The sequence below is a fragment of the Cervus elaphus genome, chromosome 8, assembly GCF_910594005.1.
Source record: "Cervus elaphus chromosome 8, mCerEla1.1, whole genome shotgun sequence".
Taxonomy (NCBI): domain Eukaryota; kingdom Metazoa; phylum Chordata; class Mammalia; order Artiodactyla; family Cervidae; genus Cervus; species Cervus elaphus.
This window is the reverse complement of record NC_057822.1, coordinates 31,296,576-31,318,515: the sequence shown is the minus strand read 5'-3', so window position 1 is coordinate 31,318,515 and position 21,940 is coordinate 31,296,576. Positions and strand designations below refer to the sequence as shown.

Genomic DNA, 21,940 nt, shown 5'->3' with positions numbered 1-21,940 from the left:
AGTTGATTTTAAATGTTAGATTCAGATTGTTATAATCTTTAACTCCCCCCCCACCCACCCATTGAGTATTTACATTAAACATCGGTCCAGCCACACAAATGCTCCAAACATAACAGCTTCATGTGGCACACTTCAATCAACTTTACCATCCAGCTCTCGAAAAGGAGATGCAAGCACATTTTGTAGATTTGCTATAGGCTAATAGGATTTTGCTGAGGCCATTTGAGCAAAAGCAATTCAAAGCATAGCACAACTAACTATGGTAGTTCCCCAACTTCTTTCCCTGTATGTTCATCACTGAGAAGGAAAAATGTTTGCAATGGGCTCAGCTCAAGATACAAACTAGGTATCCAGACACCTAAGAACAAAGTTTGACTTTGAACATGGAAAACAGACACTGGTTACATACTGGTTACCGCTGTCTGAACCAGAGGCTGACTCTCTCCATTTTGATTCTGAGCATAGACACTGACCACATACTCCACTGTGGGCTGCAAGCCTTCAATTGTCATTTCTGTTTGATCTGCAAAGGGAGTGAAAAGCAAATGCAGCTTCTATGTCATCGTTATGACAACCAAGGACTTTCAGCATTTGGTAATAAACGTGTGGTAGCCAGGAATTTTCATTTGCAGAATTATCATGAAAATATTAGAGGACTCACACATGGATTTCCTCTTAGACAAACATGTTCAGTGCTAATACAAATTACCATACTGGAGTGAAGTCCACCAAAGGCTAAACTCTAAAATTGAATATGATGGTGCCAACAATGAATGATGCTGCTCTTGAAAAAATGAAAACTAACTGGACTTTAAGATATCACCTGAGGATCCTAATTTCACAATTATTTTATATGAAAACAGAAACAAGGGCTAAAAGAATATTTAAAAGTCAGCTAGGCCCATCTGTTTCTTCTTAATGTGCATGATAAACAAAATCACAAAGATGAAATCTAGTAATTTAAGATGTGCACACCATCAAACACTACTACATATATAAAAACAGAAATGCACTCCTAAAACTTCTACTATATAGGGAGTTGGTAACAACCTTGAGCCCCAAATTCATAAATAGGGAAACTTTGACACTTGATATGAAACTGTATAGTACTCACAGCCAACTGGTCATTTATTTACAAAAACATATCATGTGGTCCTACTCTGTTTATCCTGATGTATGTGAGAGGTTGGCTCTTCTTACCTGGACCTACAGTTTTCGTTTTCGATGGTCCTGGGCCATTTTTAGGAGCAGTGGTCACTCTGTAACCAGTAACAGGGGAACTTGAAGGCAGCCACCTGACACTAATGCTGTTGTCTTGGACATCAGTCACTTGCATCTGTGATGGTTTGTCAATTTCTACAAACAAAAACCAAGAGAAACCAATGAAGTCCCAGCTCCTAAGGACAAAACCAGACTAGTCTTTGTCTCCAGTTCTGGTACAGACAGAATAATCTCTTACTACTACTAATGATTCTCAGATGTTTATTTTGCAGAAGCATGGAGAACTTTTGAGAGCTGGTGCTTGGATCTTGATACCATTGCCTATTTTCAATATGACTGTTTCATTCACAAAGAAATTATATTTCCTATAGATGCTGGTCTCCTTACCTTATCGGCTCATCCATTCATTTATTAACAAATATTTACTGAAAATCCTCTGTGCCTCTCTGTATTACAGGCACGTGAAATACAGCAATCAACAAAACAGACAAAAATCCCTGCCCTTGGGGTGCTCCTTATATATCTGGTTCAAAACTCCGTAGCTGTTGCTTCATCTTTTTATAAAAGAAAATCGGTTCCACAATGAGGAAGATACTTTGGGAGAACACTGTAAAAAGTTTTTGTGTAAATGAGCCTGGGTCATCCGAGAAGAAGATAAGTACCTGTCCGGTAATTGATGGAAACGGGCTTGCTGCTTGCCGGGCTGTCCCCACGGCCGGTGACAGCATAGACAGTGATGGTGTAGTCCACTCCAGGTTTAAGACCACTGATGGTAGCTGTAGACTTGCTCCCAGGCACGGTGAAGTCCTGGACAGGGCTACTTCCTCCTGTTTGAAACGGGGTTAGTTCAAAGTGTGAGGGACCAACAGATACTTGGGGATTGCTGAGTTACTGAATTGACATATTGAGAGCAGCATGTAAGTTACGCCTTTGCTTATTCACTTTTAAAGAGTGCTATTAACAGACCCTGAACAGAAAAGTATATTTATTTATGTATGTAGTAAGCCTTGACTGTGTAAAAATTGAGAGAAAAATTGTAGTTAAAATGCTATTTTAACATTGCAACTTTAACATGTGGTAGGTGAAAATTAGAAGGGGAAAGAGGGTAAGTCCTCAAGTCAAGACTGCACATATTGGGCTTCCCTGGTGGCTCAGTGGTAAAAGAATCTGCCTGCCAATGCAGGAGATGGGGGTTTGATCCCTGACCTGGAAAAATCCCACATGCCATGGACCACATGGCGTGTACCACAACTACTGAGCCTGTGCTATAGGGCTTGTGCTCTTCAACAAGAGAAGCCCGTGTACCCCGACTAGAAAAAGGCCTGTGCAGCTACAAAGACCCAGCATAGCCACAAACAAGTTATATATATATATATATATGTATGTATGTATGTATATATGTATATAAAAGATTTCATATACTGGGGTCCTTTTCCAACATCTTAATGGAATATATTCATGTTAAATAAAATCTTAAAAATACAGGAAAGTAAAAGGAAGAGAAATACAAATTACTTACCATTTCACCACTGATAATACAGTTGTGAATTTACAATCCTTCTTCCTCAGCTCTACTGTTCCCCTCTAGTATTACACAAACAATGTTTTATCTTGATTTTGCCAACAGTTATATCACACATATTTCCTACACACTCTTAAAAAAAATCAAGGCTCCACTGAATGGACTTGCCAAAGTTTCTTTAATTATGCACCCAATACTGGGCTTTAAGGTTACCCCCGTGGCAGAAGACTCAATCAGGGTGTGAAGAAGCCCTTCCCTAACGCACCTGTCTCTCCATAGGTGATCCTGTAGTATCTCACTGTAACAGCAGGAGCATCCCAGCTGATCAGCAGGCTAGTGGGGGTTGCAGCAATGACTTCCAGGTCCCTTGGAACATCAGAAACTAGAAACACAAGGGAAAGTTTTCACATCTGTAACTTTCCAAGGATGCCCTGATCCACCTTTTGTTCACTCTCTGGATCACTGCTTTTATGCTTCCTCCATATAATAATGTAAATGTTATACAAAATCAGCAAAATTAAAAGTTATGAACAATGCAAGGTTAGGGGTCAAGGAGACAATTCAAATCATGGCAAGATGATTATTTCAAGTTTATTTGAAGCGTTTTCCCCTCAATTTCTTATTTTGAAAAAATTTTGAAACAAAGTAAAAGTTATAAAAATAATATAATGAACACCCATATTTCCTGTCTAGGTATTTGCTAATTGGTGATATTTGCCATATTTCCTTGCCTCTGTCTATGTCTTTTTGTTAATCCATTTGAGACTGAAGTACAGAAATGACCATACTTCTTCCCTAAGTACTTAAGCATCTATAGTCTAAGAACAATTTACAATGTTATATTAAAATGATTTTGTTTTTAAGAGAACTTTGAAACAGAACGTTTTCAACTTTTCGAATAAAACTTTAGTTCTTAAAAATGCACATACACCTAATTCAGGTGAGAAATTTCTTGGAATAAAGAAGTTATCTCATAGCCATAATCTATTTTTTTTTTGAGATATGATGACTCAGACAACACAGAGCTGTGTCACAGAAGCTATTGCCTGCATAGGAAAATCCTCTGAGTTTCTTTGCAGATGGGAAAACAAGTTACCTGTTGATTGTTGGCCAACCAAGGGCTGACTTTCCTCTTTGCTATTAAGAGCAACAATGCTGACCACATATTCTGTGCCTGGGATCAGGTTGGTGAGGGTGATGGAATTCCGAGAGGGGGGCACTCGATCTTCCCGAGGTCTTCCACCCATGTGTTCAGGATGATGGCGGATCCTGTAGCCAGTGATGGTGGCTCGCGGAGCAATCCAATGGACAGTGAAAGAGTTGGCAGTGATATCAGAAAAGTCAATGCCACTTGGGGAGTCGAGACCTGTTTTTCCCGTCCGGGGGAGGAAGAGATAAAGGGGAAAAAAGGATAGCACCAACTTAGGAAGTGACAAAAAGTGTAAGGAAAAGTAATATCCATCTAGCGTTTCAACCCTTTTCCACTAACACAATGAGTTGTCATGAACCTTAGGTTCTGACACACAGGTTCTAAGGCACAGATATATTTAAAAATAATAAACTGACTCTGTTCAAGTTGTCCAACTCATTTTTTTTTCCTTTTTGTCTTGGCTAAGTAATCCAGGTGATTCTGCGTCACATTTGAAGACAGGAGTTTAAAATACTCTGGGAACTGATATTTTTCAAATGCTTCAGTGTTCAAGTATTCTGTTTCTATCCTATAAGTGTATCTCTCAACGTAAGGCAAGACCTGCCCGCTCTCAAGGTAGGTGTTTGGCTCTCAAAGAAGCTTTCTACACTCAAGAGGGAATTGATAGGTCAACAGGGTGCTAACAATGCCAAACAAAAGACTTTCTAAAACTAAGATAAGACTTCATCCTGGACAAATTACAATTCAACTAATTCCTTGTGAGTTGAGAATTTAGTGCATTGAAGAAAAATTAACAAAATTTAGGGCTGATCCCAAATTCAAATCACTTAACTTCTCTGGGATTTCCAGCAATTTTCATTTTAGTTATAACATTTACTTCAATAACATACTCAAATCAAATTGAGATACCATCTGCCCTCTTAACGTAGTAGGCAGCATGTCAGTCTCAAATTGAGATACCACAACTTCTTTTTGGAAGCAAGTGGACTATAAAAAATAAGCAAGTGGTTATATTAAAGTGCATTTTTTAAAAGGGAACAATTAACAGTAATACTCATATTTAAGAAGGGCATAATATTATGGGATTCTATTCCACTCCCTTTATAAGGTAAATGGATATTCCATCAAGTAGGGAAAAAAGAAAGAAACTCACTGGCTTAGTAAGGAGGGAAAATACTTAGATGACAATGACAGTGTTGGGTCAGCCATTAGACAGAGCTGCCTAATGAAAAGGAATTTCACTCTCTCTCAATAATGGAAATTACAAAATATTATTCTTGGGATATAGTTTTAAAAAGACAGACAACAAAGTTTCTGAACTATTTTCAGTCCTCCCTGGAGGCAGAGAATACAATCTTAGTGACTAGAAGTCAGAGTAACAGTTGAATAAGGTGTTTTAATTTTTTTAAAAATCAATCAATATTTTTTTATTGAAGTATAGCTGATTTACAATGTTGTGTTAATTTCTGCTATACAGCAAAGTGATTCAGCTATACATATATATACATTCTATTTTTTAATATTCTTTTCCGTTATGGTTTATGATAGGGTATTGAATAGTAGGACCTGATTGTTTATCCATCCATGTATAATAGGTTGAACCTGCTAATCCCAAAATGCTCAGTCCTTTCCTCCCCAACCCCGTTCCCTTTAGCAACCACAAATCTGCTTTCTATATCTGTAAGTCTGTTTTTGTTTCATAAATATGTTCATTCGTGTCATATCTTAGATTCCATATATAAGTGATATGGTGTGTGTCTTTCTCTTTCTGACTTACTTCACTTACTGTGATAGTCTCTAGTTGCATCCATGTTGCTGCAAATGGCATTATTATTTCATTCTTTTAAAATGACTGAGTAGCATTCCACTGTATACATGTACCACATCTTTAGCCATTCATCTGTCGATGGTCATTTAGGCTATTTCCATGTCTTGGCTATTGTAAACAGTGCTGCTATGCACATAGGGTTGTCTGTATCCTTTTGAATTATAGTTTGGCTGTGTATATGCTCAGGAGTGGGATTACTGGATCATATGGTAAGTTTATTTTCAGTTTTCTAAGAATCTTCTCACTGTTTTCCACAGTGGCTGCACCCATTTACATCCCCATAAGGTGTCTTAATTTTTAAGACCAGTGGTCAAAGATAATGACCGCTCCCCCAAAAAATGGAGATGTATTTTTAGAAGCAGCACCACATTTTGCTCTTCACAATTGGAAGGTGAAAGCTACTCTGTAAGCACGTCGCCCACATGACTCACCGGTTTTCTGTCTTCCTCTCAGAGGTACGCTCTCATGCTGCTCGTAAACGCTGGAGACGCTGACTAAATACTCGGTGCCAGGCAGGAGATCTGAAAAGACAAATGAGAATTATTATTATAATGTGCTTGAAAGAACGAAAAACCGAAGCACCCTTGGTACTATTTCAATGAATAAAATATCCAAGAGTCCAGTTCTAGAGCCTATTTACGCCGAAGTGAACGCTGCTACCTGGAGAGGGGCTGTCGGCAGGGATGCGGAAGGGCCGCACTACCCTGGAGCGTCTTCAAGCCCTTCCCTCAACTCCACTTCCATGGGTGTGACTCAGCTGCATCCGAAATAAGCTGGAGCTTCTGCAGCACAGTAATATTTCTGTCATTCACTTAACAGCACGTCTGTTGAGGGCACGTATTCATGACTGCGGCACTGCAGATATCAGTTATACTCCTCACAGCAACACAAGGAGGTAGACTGCTACTTTTAAAAACTGGTTTATTGCCAAACGATAAACTGCCAATACTTAAAATGTCTAATTTGACAGATTTTGACAAGCGTATAGACTTCTGAAACCATCACCACATTCAAGACAATGAACATATCCATTACCTCCAAAAGTTTGGTTTACAATTATCCCCAGCTCACAAATGAGAAAAATAAGACACAGAGAAGTTATCTTTTCTGATATATGTGCCCAAGATGACACAGCAGATGACCCAAGTGAAGACCAATGGTCTTAACAATTAACCTTTACTTGAAAAGAGTCATACTTATTATAGAGAGTGATGGGTTCTGCCATACTAAGGTAAGATCAGAAAATTTAAGGGGCTTCCCAGGTGGGCTCACTGGTAAAGAATCCGCCTGCAGTGCAGGAGATGGACAAGACATGGATTTGATCTCTGGGTCAGGAAGATCCCCTGGAGTAGGAAACAGCAACCCACTCCAGAATTTTTGCCTAGAAAATCCCATGGACAGAGAAGTCTGGACGGCTACAGTCCATGGAGTTACAAAGCCAAAATTAACTGAGAGCACACTCACACAGAATATTTGAGGTGAATATACATTCCTGGGTCTCCTTTCATTCTGAGGTACCAAAAAGATACAGAGTAAGGTTTCTAACCTTTGAATTCCTAGTCACAAGACCCTTTTCCCACCTCACAATCTCCCCTTCTGCAGGGGCCCCTGAAAGTTTTAAAAAATCACAAGACTAGGAAACAGGATGTTTGGACTCCCGTTTCCTCCTTCCTGCTTGGCCAGGGGCAATGGACTTAGCCACTGGAGACCTCAGTTGCTTCAACTGTATAATCAGGATAATTAATGGCTTCTCTGGGGGGAAATGGCTACCTTGTGATCTAGAATTGGATCTAGAATAAGACCTTAGAACATTTGAACATGTGACAGGTCTGCGGCTAATGTGGGGCAGACAGTGGTCCTGATGCAGAGCCTTTTCTAGTGGGTAATGCTGTAACTACTGATTCCAGAATGCTCCAGAACAGAATCATAGCCCCACTGAAAGGCAGACATAAGGATTTCTCACCCTCAGCCACAAAATGAGAAACCAGGCCTATGGTCATGCTGAGTTGCTCTTCTTTGTATTTCAGTCTCTAAAAGATTCTCTGAAAGATGGATGATGTCTTCAGACCATCATTAGGTAGTGTACCTAAATGTGAGCTAGTTTTCCCTTATGTAAAAACATTTGCTGTTCTTATATGTGTATTTTACTATTACAGCAAAAATAATGAGAAGCAATATTTATGTGAAACACAACATGTAACAGTCTCCTTTTATTTTCTTTAATAAAAAATATCAATTTCAAAAGGGTAGGAACTAGAAAGAAACAACTTCCATAAACTGTGGCTGTTTATTTTAGTGTCAGTTATTTTCAAAAGTCCTCCTCCTTCAGAGAAATCCTGCTAACAGATTCTTTTTGAAGTACAAATTAAACTTCTGGCTCTTTCTTCAAAATAAAATCCTGATCTATCCTGAGTGACCAGTCACTGTTTCTAAGTTTCAAATACCAAATAGATTACCTGCTGACACTTAAATGAGAATAAGACAGATGCCGTGACACTAGTTTCAATCCTCATTTTTTTCTCTCGCTAAACACTGAGATTTAGTCGTGTAATGTCTCTTGGCACACATTTGTTTTTAATGTGCTTATTTGGAAGCAGGACTTGTTTGAAGTCTTTGAACTTCACAGTTGGTGTTTTTCCACTCTGATTTTTAAAAAGTTGTAGATATCAAAGATATGTTAAAATAACAACAAATATAACATCTTTCAAATTACAGAGCTGTGCATTAGATTTGGAATCTAGGTTGTAGTTCTGTTGTATCTGTCTTAATCTCTGTTGCTCCTAACCGAGAACACAAAATTCTTTTCCGTACATGCCAGCCTAGTGTTTACTGAACAAACACACTTGAATGCTTACTTGTCAAGACCACCGCGTTGTCTGAAGGAGAAATCGACAGCTCGGCAACATCCTCCTCATTTTTCACGGGCGAGTAGCGCACCAGGAAGTTGGTCAGTTCAATGGATGAGGGTGGAGCCCAGGTGACACGCATCGTGTCGGGACCAACATTGGTGAACCGCAGGTCAGTGGGAGGAGGGACAGCTGGTTTCAAACAAGAAGGAAGACTCAGTTAATGTCACTTAAAATATAAAGCTGAACAAGGACAGCTGGAAAGGTAAAACCAGTACTTCATGCATAAAGGAAACAAGTCATCATCATGCAAATAGTCTCATCTAATCTAAATCATAGTGAGCTACTGTTAAAAATAAAACACTACACCCAGTACTGTTAGGCCCCTTTAACCTTTCTGCCGTCCGTATATTTTAAAGAAAAATTTTAATTCACTTTCAAATACATAAAATCAAGGTACATGATTAATACCACGGATGATTATTTGATCCCAGGCTGAAGAGGCTTAAGTTGCCACACAGCAGAGAGAAACATAGCGATACTTTCCAAACAAACACATGCATACAGACAAAAAGACAGGAAGGTCCTAAATGTCCCCCTGACAGGAGTGACTACAGCTACGCCACAGCTACAATTCCATCAGTGAATTCTACTTACAGGTGAGAAGGGTTCATGCAAATGGGTTCTCAGCATGTTTCTTACCATGCAGGGCAGAGAACCTTTATAATGTTGCATGCTGGTCCCCAGGCTGTGGTTAAAGAGGAGTTTCTTTAGCTTATCATGGCAATAAAACCTAGAATGCACCAAAGTCTCTTTTTCTCCTACCACAAAGAAACCCTCCTTCCACTCTACCCTAAATTTCAATCAGTTTTTAGACACTCACAAACAAGATGGTAGAGTTTATTAAAGAGCAGAAGGAAGAGTCTAATGGTACATTTTGGAAGTACATTTCTTCTTATTAACTGGTGCTCTTGATACAATTTGGTATAAATGTTAGATTTTAAAAAAAAAAAATTCCAGGTCTGCAAATTCAGTGAACTTTTGGCATTTTTTACTTGATAGATCAGATGTCTATATTTTTCTAGCTTTACACAAATTCATATTCATGGCTTCACTGAAAATGTACTTAAGACTACCACATATGTCTTCATCCAATCAGTGAAGCATATGCCTTCTCCTCCTTACCCCCTGATCCACCCTCTCTTAATCTTTGGCAAATTGCTGGTTTTTCCCTTGAAACATCCACATTTAACCAGAGTGACTGGGGACAGCATGCAACACCATCCATGTCTTAAACACAGAAGTTTTCAAAATTCACCCGTTTGTTGTGTCAGTGTAGTAGGGGCACTCTCTCCGCCATTAATGAGAGTGATAACGCTGATGTCATAGTCAATGCCGGGCTCCAGCCCTGTGACTGTGTAGTATCCTACTGAGGAGTCCACAAAATCTTCAAAAATAGGGATACCTTCTCCTGCCGCAACTACTGTGATGCGGTACCCAATAATGGTGGAAGAGTTTAGCGGGGTCCACCTCAGGCCGATGCTTGAATCAGTTATATCAACAAAGCTTAGGTCAGTGAGTTGGGGCACCTCTATTGAGTTACAAAGCAAAGGAGGGCAAAAGGAAAACAGAGGCAAAAAAGAGGAAAAAATAAAGCAGTGTACATCAGGTTACTAGTGGTAAAATTGATAGTGTTAAAGCAATGATGGTAATATGCAATCTGTTCCAAATTATCTGAAAAGACTTTTTAAGCACCATGAATAGTTTGCTTCCCTGGGAGACTAAAACAGGTTACAATATTCCTTTAGGGGTTTTTGGTTTGTTTCTTTTTTGAAGATCCCCAAAACAGTAAAGTTTGAACCTCTCAGGTTCTAAAGATTACAGTCCTGTTTGGGATATCAAAACCATTCTTAGAACCTAGATATAATATCTATAGTAAGTAACAGCAAAGTTAAAAAATAATCTAAAACTTTTTAGTAGGAGAATAAAGCTTGCATGAAAAAAGTTAAAAAAATTGATTGATGAGTTTTTCTTTTTTTCCCATAGAAAAACTCATGACAACATCAGGACCATAATGCTAACACATTATGAATGTATGGTATAAAATGTGCCATTCAAAAGTACATTCAGGTGAAAGACAGGCCTGAGTCCAAGGCCACTGTTAATATTTTGTTCATTTCATAATCGAAGTTATTTAATTAGTATTAGTAAAAGCATTCTACCAAATCGTGCAAAGAACACAATCTGTCCAACGCTTTCATTCTGTCATGATTCAATTTTGGACGAACAACAGACCTATCCCATGGTAGATCTCTTCAATGTTGTCATTCAATCCACAAGAAAGTACACCCTAAAAGTGTGGCCTTTCTTTTTCCTTTTTTTTTTCAATTAAAAAAAAAGAGGGATTTGAAATAGCAAGATGAAGAACTGAATGTGTGTGTCAACCAAGAACTATTTCAGTGCTCACATATGGAGACTGTAAGATCAGGCAAAAATGTATGGATGGGATGCATTTACCATATTACTTTTCGCCTGTTGGTACTGAGTACAGACATATGACATTGTTTTAGTAATACTTCCACGTGAGCGGACATTACAGAGTTAATGCCATGGCTGCCACTCCACTGCATACCCATCGCGACAAAGAGCATCCCAGTGAAGCACAGAGAGTCAAGCAGTGTTAACAGCAAGCATTTGTCCAAATAGTGGCTTTGACGTCATGGTTCTAGAGAGTGTGGTTGGGAGGTCAGAATTAAATCCCAAACATAGTTTGACACACTCAACCATCTGGGGATTAAGAGGTTAATCCCCACTCTTATTGGAACTGCCACTCGGAAGGTAACAGCTGATTTTTCCATTACCTGGGATGATGGTATCAGAGATAGGGACACTTTCCTTGTCATCTTTGACAGTGTAAACACTGACATTGTACTCCAGGCCGGGACTCAGGTTTTCGAAGGTGCAGGAACTCTGATCAGCATGGACCACTTCCTCCAGAGAGTATCCCTGCTGGCCGTTTGTGGGGGTGGTGGTGATTCTGTAGCCAGTAATGTCTGCAGAAAATAGAAAGGAGAAAGTTACTGCCCAGAGCCTTTGCCACCCAGAGCCAATTACTGGACTGATGCATGCTCGAAGGGGGATGGGGCAAGGACTCAACATTTACGTGCTGAAGACTCCACCTCCTGTCATTCAGTGCTTACAACAGCCCTTTGAGGGAGGTATTAATATCCTCAGTTTAAAGAGAATCTTGGAAAGGAAAAATGATTACCAAAGGCTCTTCTGTCCTAAATTCCATGTTCCTTCTACCATGCATACCCTGATTTTCCTTAGTGGATCATTTGCAGGACAGCTGAAGGATATTCTGTTATACCTGCTTAGCAGGGAAGTGGCTCTCACCCCCTTAGGCATACTCCCCAAAATACGTTCTCCTCATTTATTAAAATAAGGTCTGAACCTATGGGATTTACAGGTGGGGAAGATCCCCTGGAGAAGGGAATGGCTACCCACTCCAGCGTTCTTGCCTGGACAATTCCATGGACAGAGGAGCCTGGCGGGCTATAGTCTATGAGGTTGCAAAGAGTCGGACATGACTGAGTGACTAATATTATTCAACAATAAGGAAAGGAGAAAAAGTGAAAAACAAAAGTGACTCTATTCTAGGAAAATTTTATTGTGATTTCCCTGGTGGTCCAGTGGTTAACACTCTGCGCTTTCAATGCAGGGGCCTTGGGTTTGATACCCAGTCAGGGAATTAAGATCCCATATGCTGCATGGCATGGCCAAATTTTAAAAAATAGTGTATTAACTGCTGACGACTTCAGAGATCATAGAAGTAGGGCAGTGAGAGGGTTGAGGGGAGGAGAGAGACATTCAAATTAAAATAGCAATGACCAGAGAGTCACAGGGACAGACTAAGAGTAAAGTGAGAAAGTTATGTCTAAGTTAAACTTACTAAAAAGGGAGAAAGTGATGGTATATTTTATACTCAGGAATAAGGTGACCACTAAAGTAGTATATACAAGGAATTCCAACTGGATGGGAAATAAATGTTTGGGTCATTACATGTGCTAATGATCATTCAGATGGACAGACTAAACCATCCATTAAGACTAAATATTAATGATCTAGCTTCTGACAAGCATGAAACTTGGCAATCTAAAAGTTTCAACTTTAGAGTGATTCAACTGGAAATAGTGTAGTTTGGGCTTAAATGATGCTTCTACAGGTAATGAAAACTTCACCAAAAATCACTTTACTTCAGAGGGAATTAAAAAAGATATTTTGAGCTAGCTATATTGTGTGTGACAGCACATATTGATCCAATTTAGAGATAATTGCCTCAACTGTGTATCCCAGCAAAGGTAAGAACTATTTTTAAAAAATAAGAGTACAAATCAGAATAGTGAAATAATAAGCAAAATAAAGCCATCTAATAAGTACATATAGTCGTTATGGATGCCATCAACATTAGTTGGCATTTCTGTTTCTAATTTAGAATTTTCCCAATAACGAATATCCTGATATCTCAGTAGTAATTCCCCTAATATAAGCAATGATAAATATTTTAGTTAACACTTCTCATAAACTTGACAAAGATCAGGAATATCTAAAATTTCTCTTGCCATCACCCCATTCCATAATGATACTTGAATATTGTCATAGATATCTCTACACACATTAGGATTGTATGGGGCTTCCCTGATGGCTCAGCAGGTGAAGAAACAGCCTTAAATGCAGGAGACACAGGTTTAATCCCTGGGTCGGGAAGATCTCCTGCAGGAAATGGCAACCCACTCCAGTATTCTTGCCTGGAAAATTCCATGAACAGAGGAACTTGGCAGGCTACAGCCCATGGGTATAAACATGTGTGAACGAGTTTAGATAAAAGCTTTATGTAAAGCTTTAAAAAAACAATCACGGAATGCCATTGAGCCAAATTTCTCAGTATTGAGTACAAGTCAAACTAACAATTAAGATCCAAATACATGATGCTGAATGTGAGAGTGAGTCTGAACACTTAAGTTACAATCCCAGTTCTGTAACACTTGTGACAATGGATATAAGTTAATTTTTTCTGAGTCTACGTTTTTTCATTCTGTAAAAGGGAGGCCATTTCTCCCTTTCAGTGCCCTTAGAATTCTCTCCTCTGATACATTGTGGGCTTACCAGGAGTGGTACTCCTCTCCCAGGACACAGTAAGCACTCCAGTGTCAGGGTTTGTCTCCAGGTGCAAGTTCGTTGGTGGAGACAGTGCTACACAGAAAAAAAATTTAATTAGAAGTTCAAGCTCGCATGGGGCTTCCCAGGTGGTGCTAGTAGTAAAACCCCTGCCTGCCAATGCAGTTGTTGTAAGAGATGTGGGTTCAACTCCTAGGTCGGGAAGATCCCCTGGAGGAAGGCATGGAAACCCACTCCAGTATTCTTGCCTGGAGAATCCCATGGACAGAAGAGCCTGGTAGGCTACAGTCCATGGGGTCACAAAGGGTTGGACATGACTGAAGTGACTTAGCATGCACGCACACATGCATACAAAACTAGCATAAAGTGCTCGAGCTATAGAATGTTTCTCTCCCTTCCTCCCCACTCCATCCCTCTCTTCCTTCCTTCAATTATCAGTAAAAATAAAGAAGTTGTACTGTGAAACCATGATGAGTAGCAATTCTCTGAGGGCATTTTTTTCTTTTTACAATTTTAAATTTTGCAACACTGCTGAAATCTTTTTCTGTGTTATCAATTCACAGATAACTTTTGACATGGAAAGAACACTTCTGATGCCATGAATTATATGATATCATTTGAACTTGCTACTCCAGACTTAGAATAGCTAATAATATAAGTAGGAATGAAATCTTGCCCTTGTGTCATTATCGTAAGTAACAAGCAATACCGCTATCAGTTACCTTTAAAAAGTGCAACAGTTTAAAATATGAAAAGAGGCAAAGAACTCTTACGTGTCACCACTTTCTTCACAATTGGCGCATCTCTCTCTTGCCCGTCTCTGAGGACAGAGATGGTGTAAACGTATTCCACACCTGGAGTCAGGCCGGACACAACGATGCTTCCTGACTCTGAAGTCACTTCTCGTGGTGCTTCTCCTCCCTGGCTTGGTCGTACACCCAGCTAGGAGAAAGAAGGCAAAATAAACACCAAGGACAAACATTTCCAGAGCTGGGTTACTGCTGAGTTGTGGTTATGCTTCGCATAATATGGACTCCTCAGGAACTGTACTCTGCTTTTAGTTGGGAATAAGTTGGGAAACTTACTTTAGCTCTATTAAATAATTTCACTGGAAGTTCCCCAGAATTGGGGGGAGGGTGCCAGTTAGGGGAAGTATCTTCCAAAACTAAGTTAAGGTAGTTTATAATGGAAGATTCCAGAGAAACATCATTACATCTTATTTCGCTTGATAAATAACCTCCTGGTACAAACCAGAAGTACACAAAGTCTACATGTCCATTCATTTCTTATTTTCTTTTTGTTGGAAGAAATCCTCCAGTTCTCTCTTTAATGAGTTACTAACATTCAACTTAAAAATGTACCAGCCCCTGTAACACATTGTACTTCAAAAACACTCCTTTTGAAGAAGTATGTTCACAGCTTCAAATGCAAGATTGATATGTTACAAAAGAAGAATTAAGATTACTATGTCCAGAATTTTCAACCCTTTTAGTATTTTATTTTAAAAAAACCTAGGTAATATTGTGTCATCAGGGTTCAACTCTGGAGGCAGCCTTAAAAGTCTGGAGGCTTCTGAAAGTCCAAATGACACTACTAAGAGAAATTTAAAAGATACACTAACGATCTTCAAAAGGGGATTCTCTGTATTTAAGTAGTATAATTATCAATATGCTACTGCATATTTCAAACAAGAAGTGGTCTTTGGTATATATTTTAAAACAAACAATCATTAGGATTTAGTCTTGATTTTCAAGTATAATAAATATTTCTCTCTCCACACTCTAAATGCCAAAGAAAGGAAATCTTTTAAACACATTCATTTGTATTCCTCACTTCCCTAATACCATTACTTTAAAAAAACAAGTATCCAGATCTACAGGGGAAGAGCTTTATCTTAACTTCTATTAAGAGATTCACCCAAGGGGCTTTGAACAAGTTGAGATGAAGCTGATTGGATGAAAATGTGATTTTTGAGCTATTCTGAGTTTAATTGGCCTCCCTAAATTGGTTTTTGTGAACTTGATACCCATTTAGAACAATACAACAAATGCAGTTTCCCTAGATATAGCTTTAAATGTAATTCCCTGGGGGAAAGGATAGTGAAAACAAGATAACAACAACTAACAGCTTCATACTGTTTTCTTCTTTGCAAAGCACTTTTACAGCCTCAATCCATCTTTCCAGCAATTCAGGAAGGCAGAAGTAATGTGATGCCCTGACAATGTGGCCAGAGAGGTTATGAGCAGAAACAGGACAAAACCCAAGTCACCCGATTCTTGAAACATCCCGTTTTAACCACATCCAGAAACACACCTCAGGGCTGTATCAGAAGAGATTAGGAACATCTGCAGTTTACCTTAAAACCAATCCTTGGGGCAGGCGTCCAAGTAATCACAATGGTGGTCTCCGTCACCTCTGTGTTATAAGGTGGGATGGAGCCCAGAGGCTGCACTGTACAATGGAATCAAAAAAGCATGTGTTCAAACCTTGGAATCACGGAGAATGCAGATAAACATTTTTTATCTGGTACCTCAGTTCAGTCAACTAACGATCCAAAACGTAACATACATGAAAATTTGGAGTAGATCAGTACCTTTCAACCTTTCAGGTACCACACAAATCATCTGAGACCTGGCTTAAATGCAGGTTCTGATTCTATAGGTGCACATGTGGCTGGGTAGTTTGCATTTCCGTAACACCAATGCTGTAGGTCCATGAATCACATTTGAATAACGAGGAGTTGGATCACCACAGAGGACCCTTTCAACTCCTTGGATTCTGTAATCTGTGTATTTTCATCATGTGTGGGATTTGAGTTTGATGACAACAACTTTCCCTATCATCAGTATAAAATCCCACATAAAATGTAAAACTGGTCATCACAAACTGATTATCACTCTGCTTCTTAATCATTATTTTGAGAACAATGGTTAAATTATAGACAATTATGCTGAGTCATTCCATAATGATGGCCAATTATTATTTTTTATTTCATATAGGAGTATAACTAACTAACAATATTGTGATAGTTTCAGGTGGAAAGCAAAGGGACTCAGCTTTCCATGGATATACATGTATCCATTGTCCCCCAAACTCCCTTCTCATTCAAGCTGATGGCCAATTATTTTTGGTTACAAAAAGAGAGGCCATATGAAAGTTAAACAAAATCTGCCACTATGGATGCACTTAGAATTCTAAATAGTCTTTTTTAAAATATATAATTATTAACTCAGAATAATCACACTACAGAAATTTAGCATTCTGCCACTGGAATTAGGAATTATAAGAAAACTTGATTTCAAATCTCTAGATCCTGACATCACTTTTATTTCTTAGTGAAAATAATACTTAAAAAAAAAAGGAAGAGTATGTGTACACAAAGTTGAGACACATTTTCAACAGTCTTACAGACCTTATCATAAACTTAAACTCTTTAAAATATAATTGGCAGAACAACTAAATCTTGTAATAAGGGGAACAAGCATTTCAATAACTGGCTGCTATGGGAAAGGTGAAGTGTTAGAAGTTAAGGCATTTGTATCAGGTGAGTCAAATTCCAGGTTTTCAAGCATGTGGCCTTGGCCACATGTTTGGTGCCTTCATAATTTCTTCCTCTTTGCATCCCAACCAAATTTTTGTACCCACCGAGAAGAAACCTAGTAAATGCATTTTTATTCTAAATTATAAATGACTGATTTTACAAAGACATCCTGCAGACTTAGACAAATGAATATTAAGAGTCTTTAAGACTACTCTGTTATTACTCAGCTCCAGTCATGGGAAGATTCAGGCCCAGCACTGCAATTGTCTTCCAATCTAGATTTTCGTGTGCAACTTTTTAAAAATTACTTTTAAAATCCTGTTGTCTAAAAAAACAAAATATGTGTGTGGGCTCCTTTGTAATGACTGCTCTAATGGCTGGACTGAAGTTCTACTGGTTTAGAGGCATGTTTCATGAGAATGTTATTATTTTGATGATGTTTTCAGAAGAATTAGGATGGGTGACCCATGATGCCTTCCCAGAGTCACTGAAATCATACACTATTTGGTTGCCACTGACTTTGCCAAAATGCCATGGCCATCCCTGAGTGACTATTTAATGACCACAAGAAACAATTCAGGGAGCAGTCAATTTCTTTCACTGAGCATCTGGGAAAGCCACAATTGTTTCAAAAAAACATTCTCAACTGTCTTGGGCTTTACGATTGGGTGTTTTCTATTGCTTGAGCCAGCCAGCTAAAAGGTTCCCAAGTTTAAGATGATGCTCTCTGCCTGGGAACACCATTACGGGAAACCCTCCAAACCACAAACCCACAAACTGATGGCAAACAAAGAATGTGACTGTAAGTATGAGCTATGGATTCTGGCAGGTCTTGTTAGGTGAAGGATAGCCTGGATGTTAAAAAAATAAAATTTGCCCTATTTATAAAGGAGTAGGCTGATTTTCTCCCAGAAACAGCTCTCCTACCCCCACCATATGCTCTTAAGAATTTAGTACAAGTTATAAAACCCAGAAAAGTTATTTCAGAATTTAGTTTGGTAACAGTAAAAAAAACGAAAGAGCAATTTCAAAAATATGCAAGTCCAGCTGATGTTCACAACCTCAGAACTCCCTGCTAACAGAAGCTTATTTAAATCTAAAGCGTGGGGGGCTTCCCAGGTGGTCCAGTGGTTAGAAGGCATGGATTCTACCCCTGGTCAGGGAACTAAGATCCTGCATGCTGCACAGTGTGGCCAGAGAAAAAAATGTTAAACCTAACTTTGATTGAGCTGTTTTCACAATCATCTATTCAACAAATATTTTTTGAAAGCATACTATGTGCAAGGTATCACTTTTATCTAATAAAAGAAGTTTTATCAGTTAACTCAAATAAAATTTTATTTTTATAAATGTACTGTGTAGACAATAAAATAACACGTCCAGTATATCAAAGTCTCCAAAAGTACTTGAAATAGCCAATAATTGCCCCACCCACTCCACTTATTATTGTTACTATCATTAAAAATGCTTTTTCTTAGAGAAATGCAAATCAAAACTACAATAAGATACCACCTCACACCAGTCAGAATGGCCATCATTGTAAAGTCTACAAACAAAAAACATTGGAGAGGGTGTGGAGAAAAGGGTGCAGTCACTATGGAGAACAGTATGGAGGTTTTTCAAAAGAACTCTACATAGAGTTGCTATATGATCCAGCAATTCCACTCCTAGACATATACACAGACAAATTCTAATTCTAAAAGATACATGCATCCCTAGATTCATAGCAGCACTATTTACAACAGCCAAGACACAGAAGCAAACTAAATGTCCATCAACAGATGCATGAATAAAGATGTGGTACATACATTAAAATAGAATATTACTCAGCCATTAAAAAGAATGAACGCCATTTGTAGCAACATGGATGGACCTAGAGATTATCATACTAAGTGAAGTCAGAAAGAAGGACAAATACCATATGATATCACTTACATGTGGAATCTAAAATACAACACAAATGAACATATCTATAAAAAAAAGTCTCACAAATGCAGGCATACTAAGTGAAGTCAGAAAGAAGGACAAATACCATATGATATCACTTACATGTGGAATCTAAAATACAACACAAATGAACATATCTATATAAAATAGTCTCACAAATGCAGAGAACAGCCTTGGGGTTGCCAAAGGGAGGGGAGGTGGGGGAGGAAAGATTGGGAGTTTGGGATTAAAAGGTGCAAACTAGTATATATAGGATGGATATACAACAAGGTCCTACTGTATAGCACAAGGAACTAGACACAATATCCTGTGATAAATCATAATTGAAAAGAATATATACTCATATGTATAACTGAGTCATTTTGCTGTTCACAGATATTAACATTGTAAATCAACTATTTTTCAATAAAATAAACAAGATGCTTATTCTTTTATAGGCATTTTATTCAACAAAAGAAACTATGTAAAATAAGTTTCATGTTAAAAAGTAAAAAAGATAACACGTGGTCAGTAAAAGAGTTAAATCTACTAAATTCTCCATTCTAATGCAGAGAATGTCATCTAGAAGAAACAGACATTTACAAGAAATACAAAGATACAGATTTCATGTTAATAGATTTGAGTCTTAGTAACATGTAACATAAAATAGCAAAATTCAAAGGTCAGCTTATAGATAAAAAGTAGATTTTACTTGTTTATAACTAGTAGTTACTTAGGAAAAAGTGTTTACTAGCCAAGCTTTATACATGCAATTTAAATGGAAATAAATTTTTAGTAAATTATGAATTCCTACAAGGAAAATTCTATAGACGCTTTTTTTGTGAAATAAATTTCACAGTAATTAATAAACTAACTTTAGTTTTTGAGTGCTTTTTAACATCTATTTTTCAAGTTAGAGTTAGATTTGTGGAAAGCTTTTAGGAAATTGCAAACTAGTTTGTAGTTGCAATATATGTTGAAAAAGTGATAATTTAGGTCCTTCTATAATTCAAAATGAGCTAAAAACAGCAATTAATGCTTATCTAGAAATTATGGGTCTCATATTTCTTTGTAATGTAAATGAGATGTCATTAATAGAAATCAATTTATGAATATGCATTTAATAGAAATCAATTTATGAATACAGTCCTCTATTGTGATACAGATACGAAAGAGATTTAAGGTCACTTCCTGTAAAGTGCTGTGCAAAAGACAGACATGACCAAAAATTACTGTCAGTATTTTTCATTCTGTGGAATTTCGAGAGTGATTTAAGAAAAGTTTAAAAAAAAAAAAAAGCTGTTCTGTTCTGCAGAAGTACTTTAATCTGCTGCCGTCAACACTCATCACTTCCTTAGCTTCTTGTCCTGTTGGTTTCTATTCAACTGGTAGATGTTTTTCTTCCACACTTAATGCTGTCATTCGATGCCCAAAGTATTAGGATGTAGATACAGTGGCTGATTTTTTTCTTGCCTTAACTAGTATTTAGTAAATTCATTTAATTCAGTAGCATTCAATTTTCGAATAACTTGGGTGTCTTAAACCATGCTACTCAAAGTACTGGTCTGGGAGGAAATAAAGATCTTGGTAACATATGTAACCCACTGCTTCCTTCATCAAGAAAACTGCTTCAAAAAAGTATTAACTAAACTGAACAGTGTGCTCCCTGATCCATCCTGGCATAAGCTCACTAATCCATGTAACAGACAACTCACAGAGCAGCAGTTGGTCCATGGATCACACTTTGAGTAGGACCACTTTAAATATCTCTCTTTTTTTTTTTTAATTAAAAATAATTATTTAAAACTTGTACAAAGTTTTTTAAGTTAACCTTGTTCTTCTTTGGCCACACTGCCCAGCTTGTGGGATCTTAGTTCCCTGACCAGGGAGCTGGGCAGGGAAAGCACAGAGTCTTAACCACTGGACCTCCATGGAATTCCCTAAGTTAACTTCTTAAGAAATGGATGAAGGAGAGAGAATGTAAATACAGATGAGACATTACCAAGAAAAGACATTTAAATTTTGACTTACGAGTGGTGAAGACTCCGGTGACTCTGGGGCTCTGCTGATTGCCCTTCACGGCTACGAGGCTCACTGCGTACTCAGAGCCAGGCTGCAGGTTCCGCAGAGGGTACTGTGAGGCTGAGGGCCCCACGTTGTACTGCTTGGGCTGGCCTCCCCGGGTCAGGCCCACGGTCAGTCGGTACCCGACTATCCGGGCGCGAGGTGGAGTCCAGGTCACTATGACCGTGGTATCGGTTTCATTGATAAACTGGAGGTTGGTGGGAGCATCCAATTCTAGAAAAAGAGATGAAACACGTCAAGAAATAGTTGCACTTCAGAATTATCATACTGAAATCCTAAAGCTTGACTGAATTTTCTAAGTTCTTTCTTCTCAAGGTTGAAACAAAGATCAAAACCTTGGAAATACTGAGCCATGAAGCTCTTCTTCATGGAGAAGAAGAATGCTACGGAGAACTTAAAACTCTTTGTCAGTCATGAGAAATTATTCACTGTGTTTGCCTGACTCTGATCCTGTGGAAAGTTTAATTTTCCAGCATGATTTTCCCATTACCCTCAGAAATTACACTAACATTGCAGAGATGGTATTTAAAAACAAAAGCTGGTACTTGTTTGTTCTGCTCTGAGCCAAACAGGTGAAGAAAAGAGAAATAAACCCATTAAATTGAGGGTAAGAAGAAAATTCCACGTGGAACCAGTGACATTT

At 38.3% G+C, this 21,940-nt stretch overlaps 1 protein-coding gene across 13 annotated transcripts in view; it reads right to left on the bottom strand.

The window, feature by feature from the left end:
* The window catches only part of FN1 (fibronectin 1), a 69,477-nt gene that overhangs the window by 18,133 nt on the left and 29,404 nt on the right, over positions 1-21,940 (bottom strand). For 7 of the 13 annotated variants that reach the window (XM_043910118.1, XM_043910119.1, XM_043910125.1 and 4 more), the window contains exons 20-32: positions 21,244-21,510; positions 16,102-16,196; positions 14,519-14,687; positions 13,734-13,820; positions 11,429-11,620; positions 9,886-10,158; positions 8,577-8,759; positions 6,153-6,242; positions 3,840-4,109; positions 3,009-3,125; positions 1,884-2,048; positions 1,201-1,356; positions 410-523 (exon numbers count right to left, since the gene is read on the bottom strand). In XM_043910118.1, the coding sequence (XP_043766053.1) occupies positions 410-523; positions 1,201-1,356; positions 1,884-2,048; positions 3,009-3,125; positions 3,840-4,109; positions 6,153-6,242; positions 8,577-8,759; positions 9,886-10,158; positions 11,429-11,620; positions 13,734-13,820; positions 14,519-14,687; positions 16,102-16,196; positions 21,244-21,510 (2,178 nt within the window). The remainder of the gene's footprint in view (positions 1-409; positions 524-1,200; positions 1,357-1,883; positions 2,049-3,008; positions 3,126-3,839; positions 4,110-6,152; positions 6,243-8,576; positions 8,760-9,885; positions 10,159-11,428; positions 11,621-13,733; positions 13,821-14,518; positions 14,688-16,101; positions 16,197-21,243; positions 21,511-21,940) is intronic. The other 6 variants (XM_043910121.1, XM_043910124.1, XM_043910129.1 and 3 more) reach the window with 1 other exon arrangement.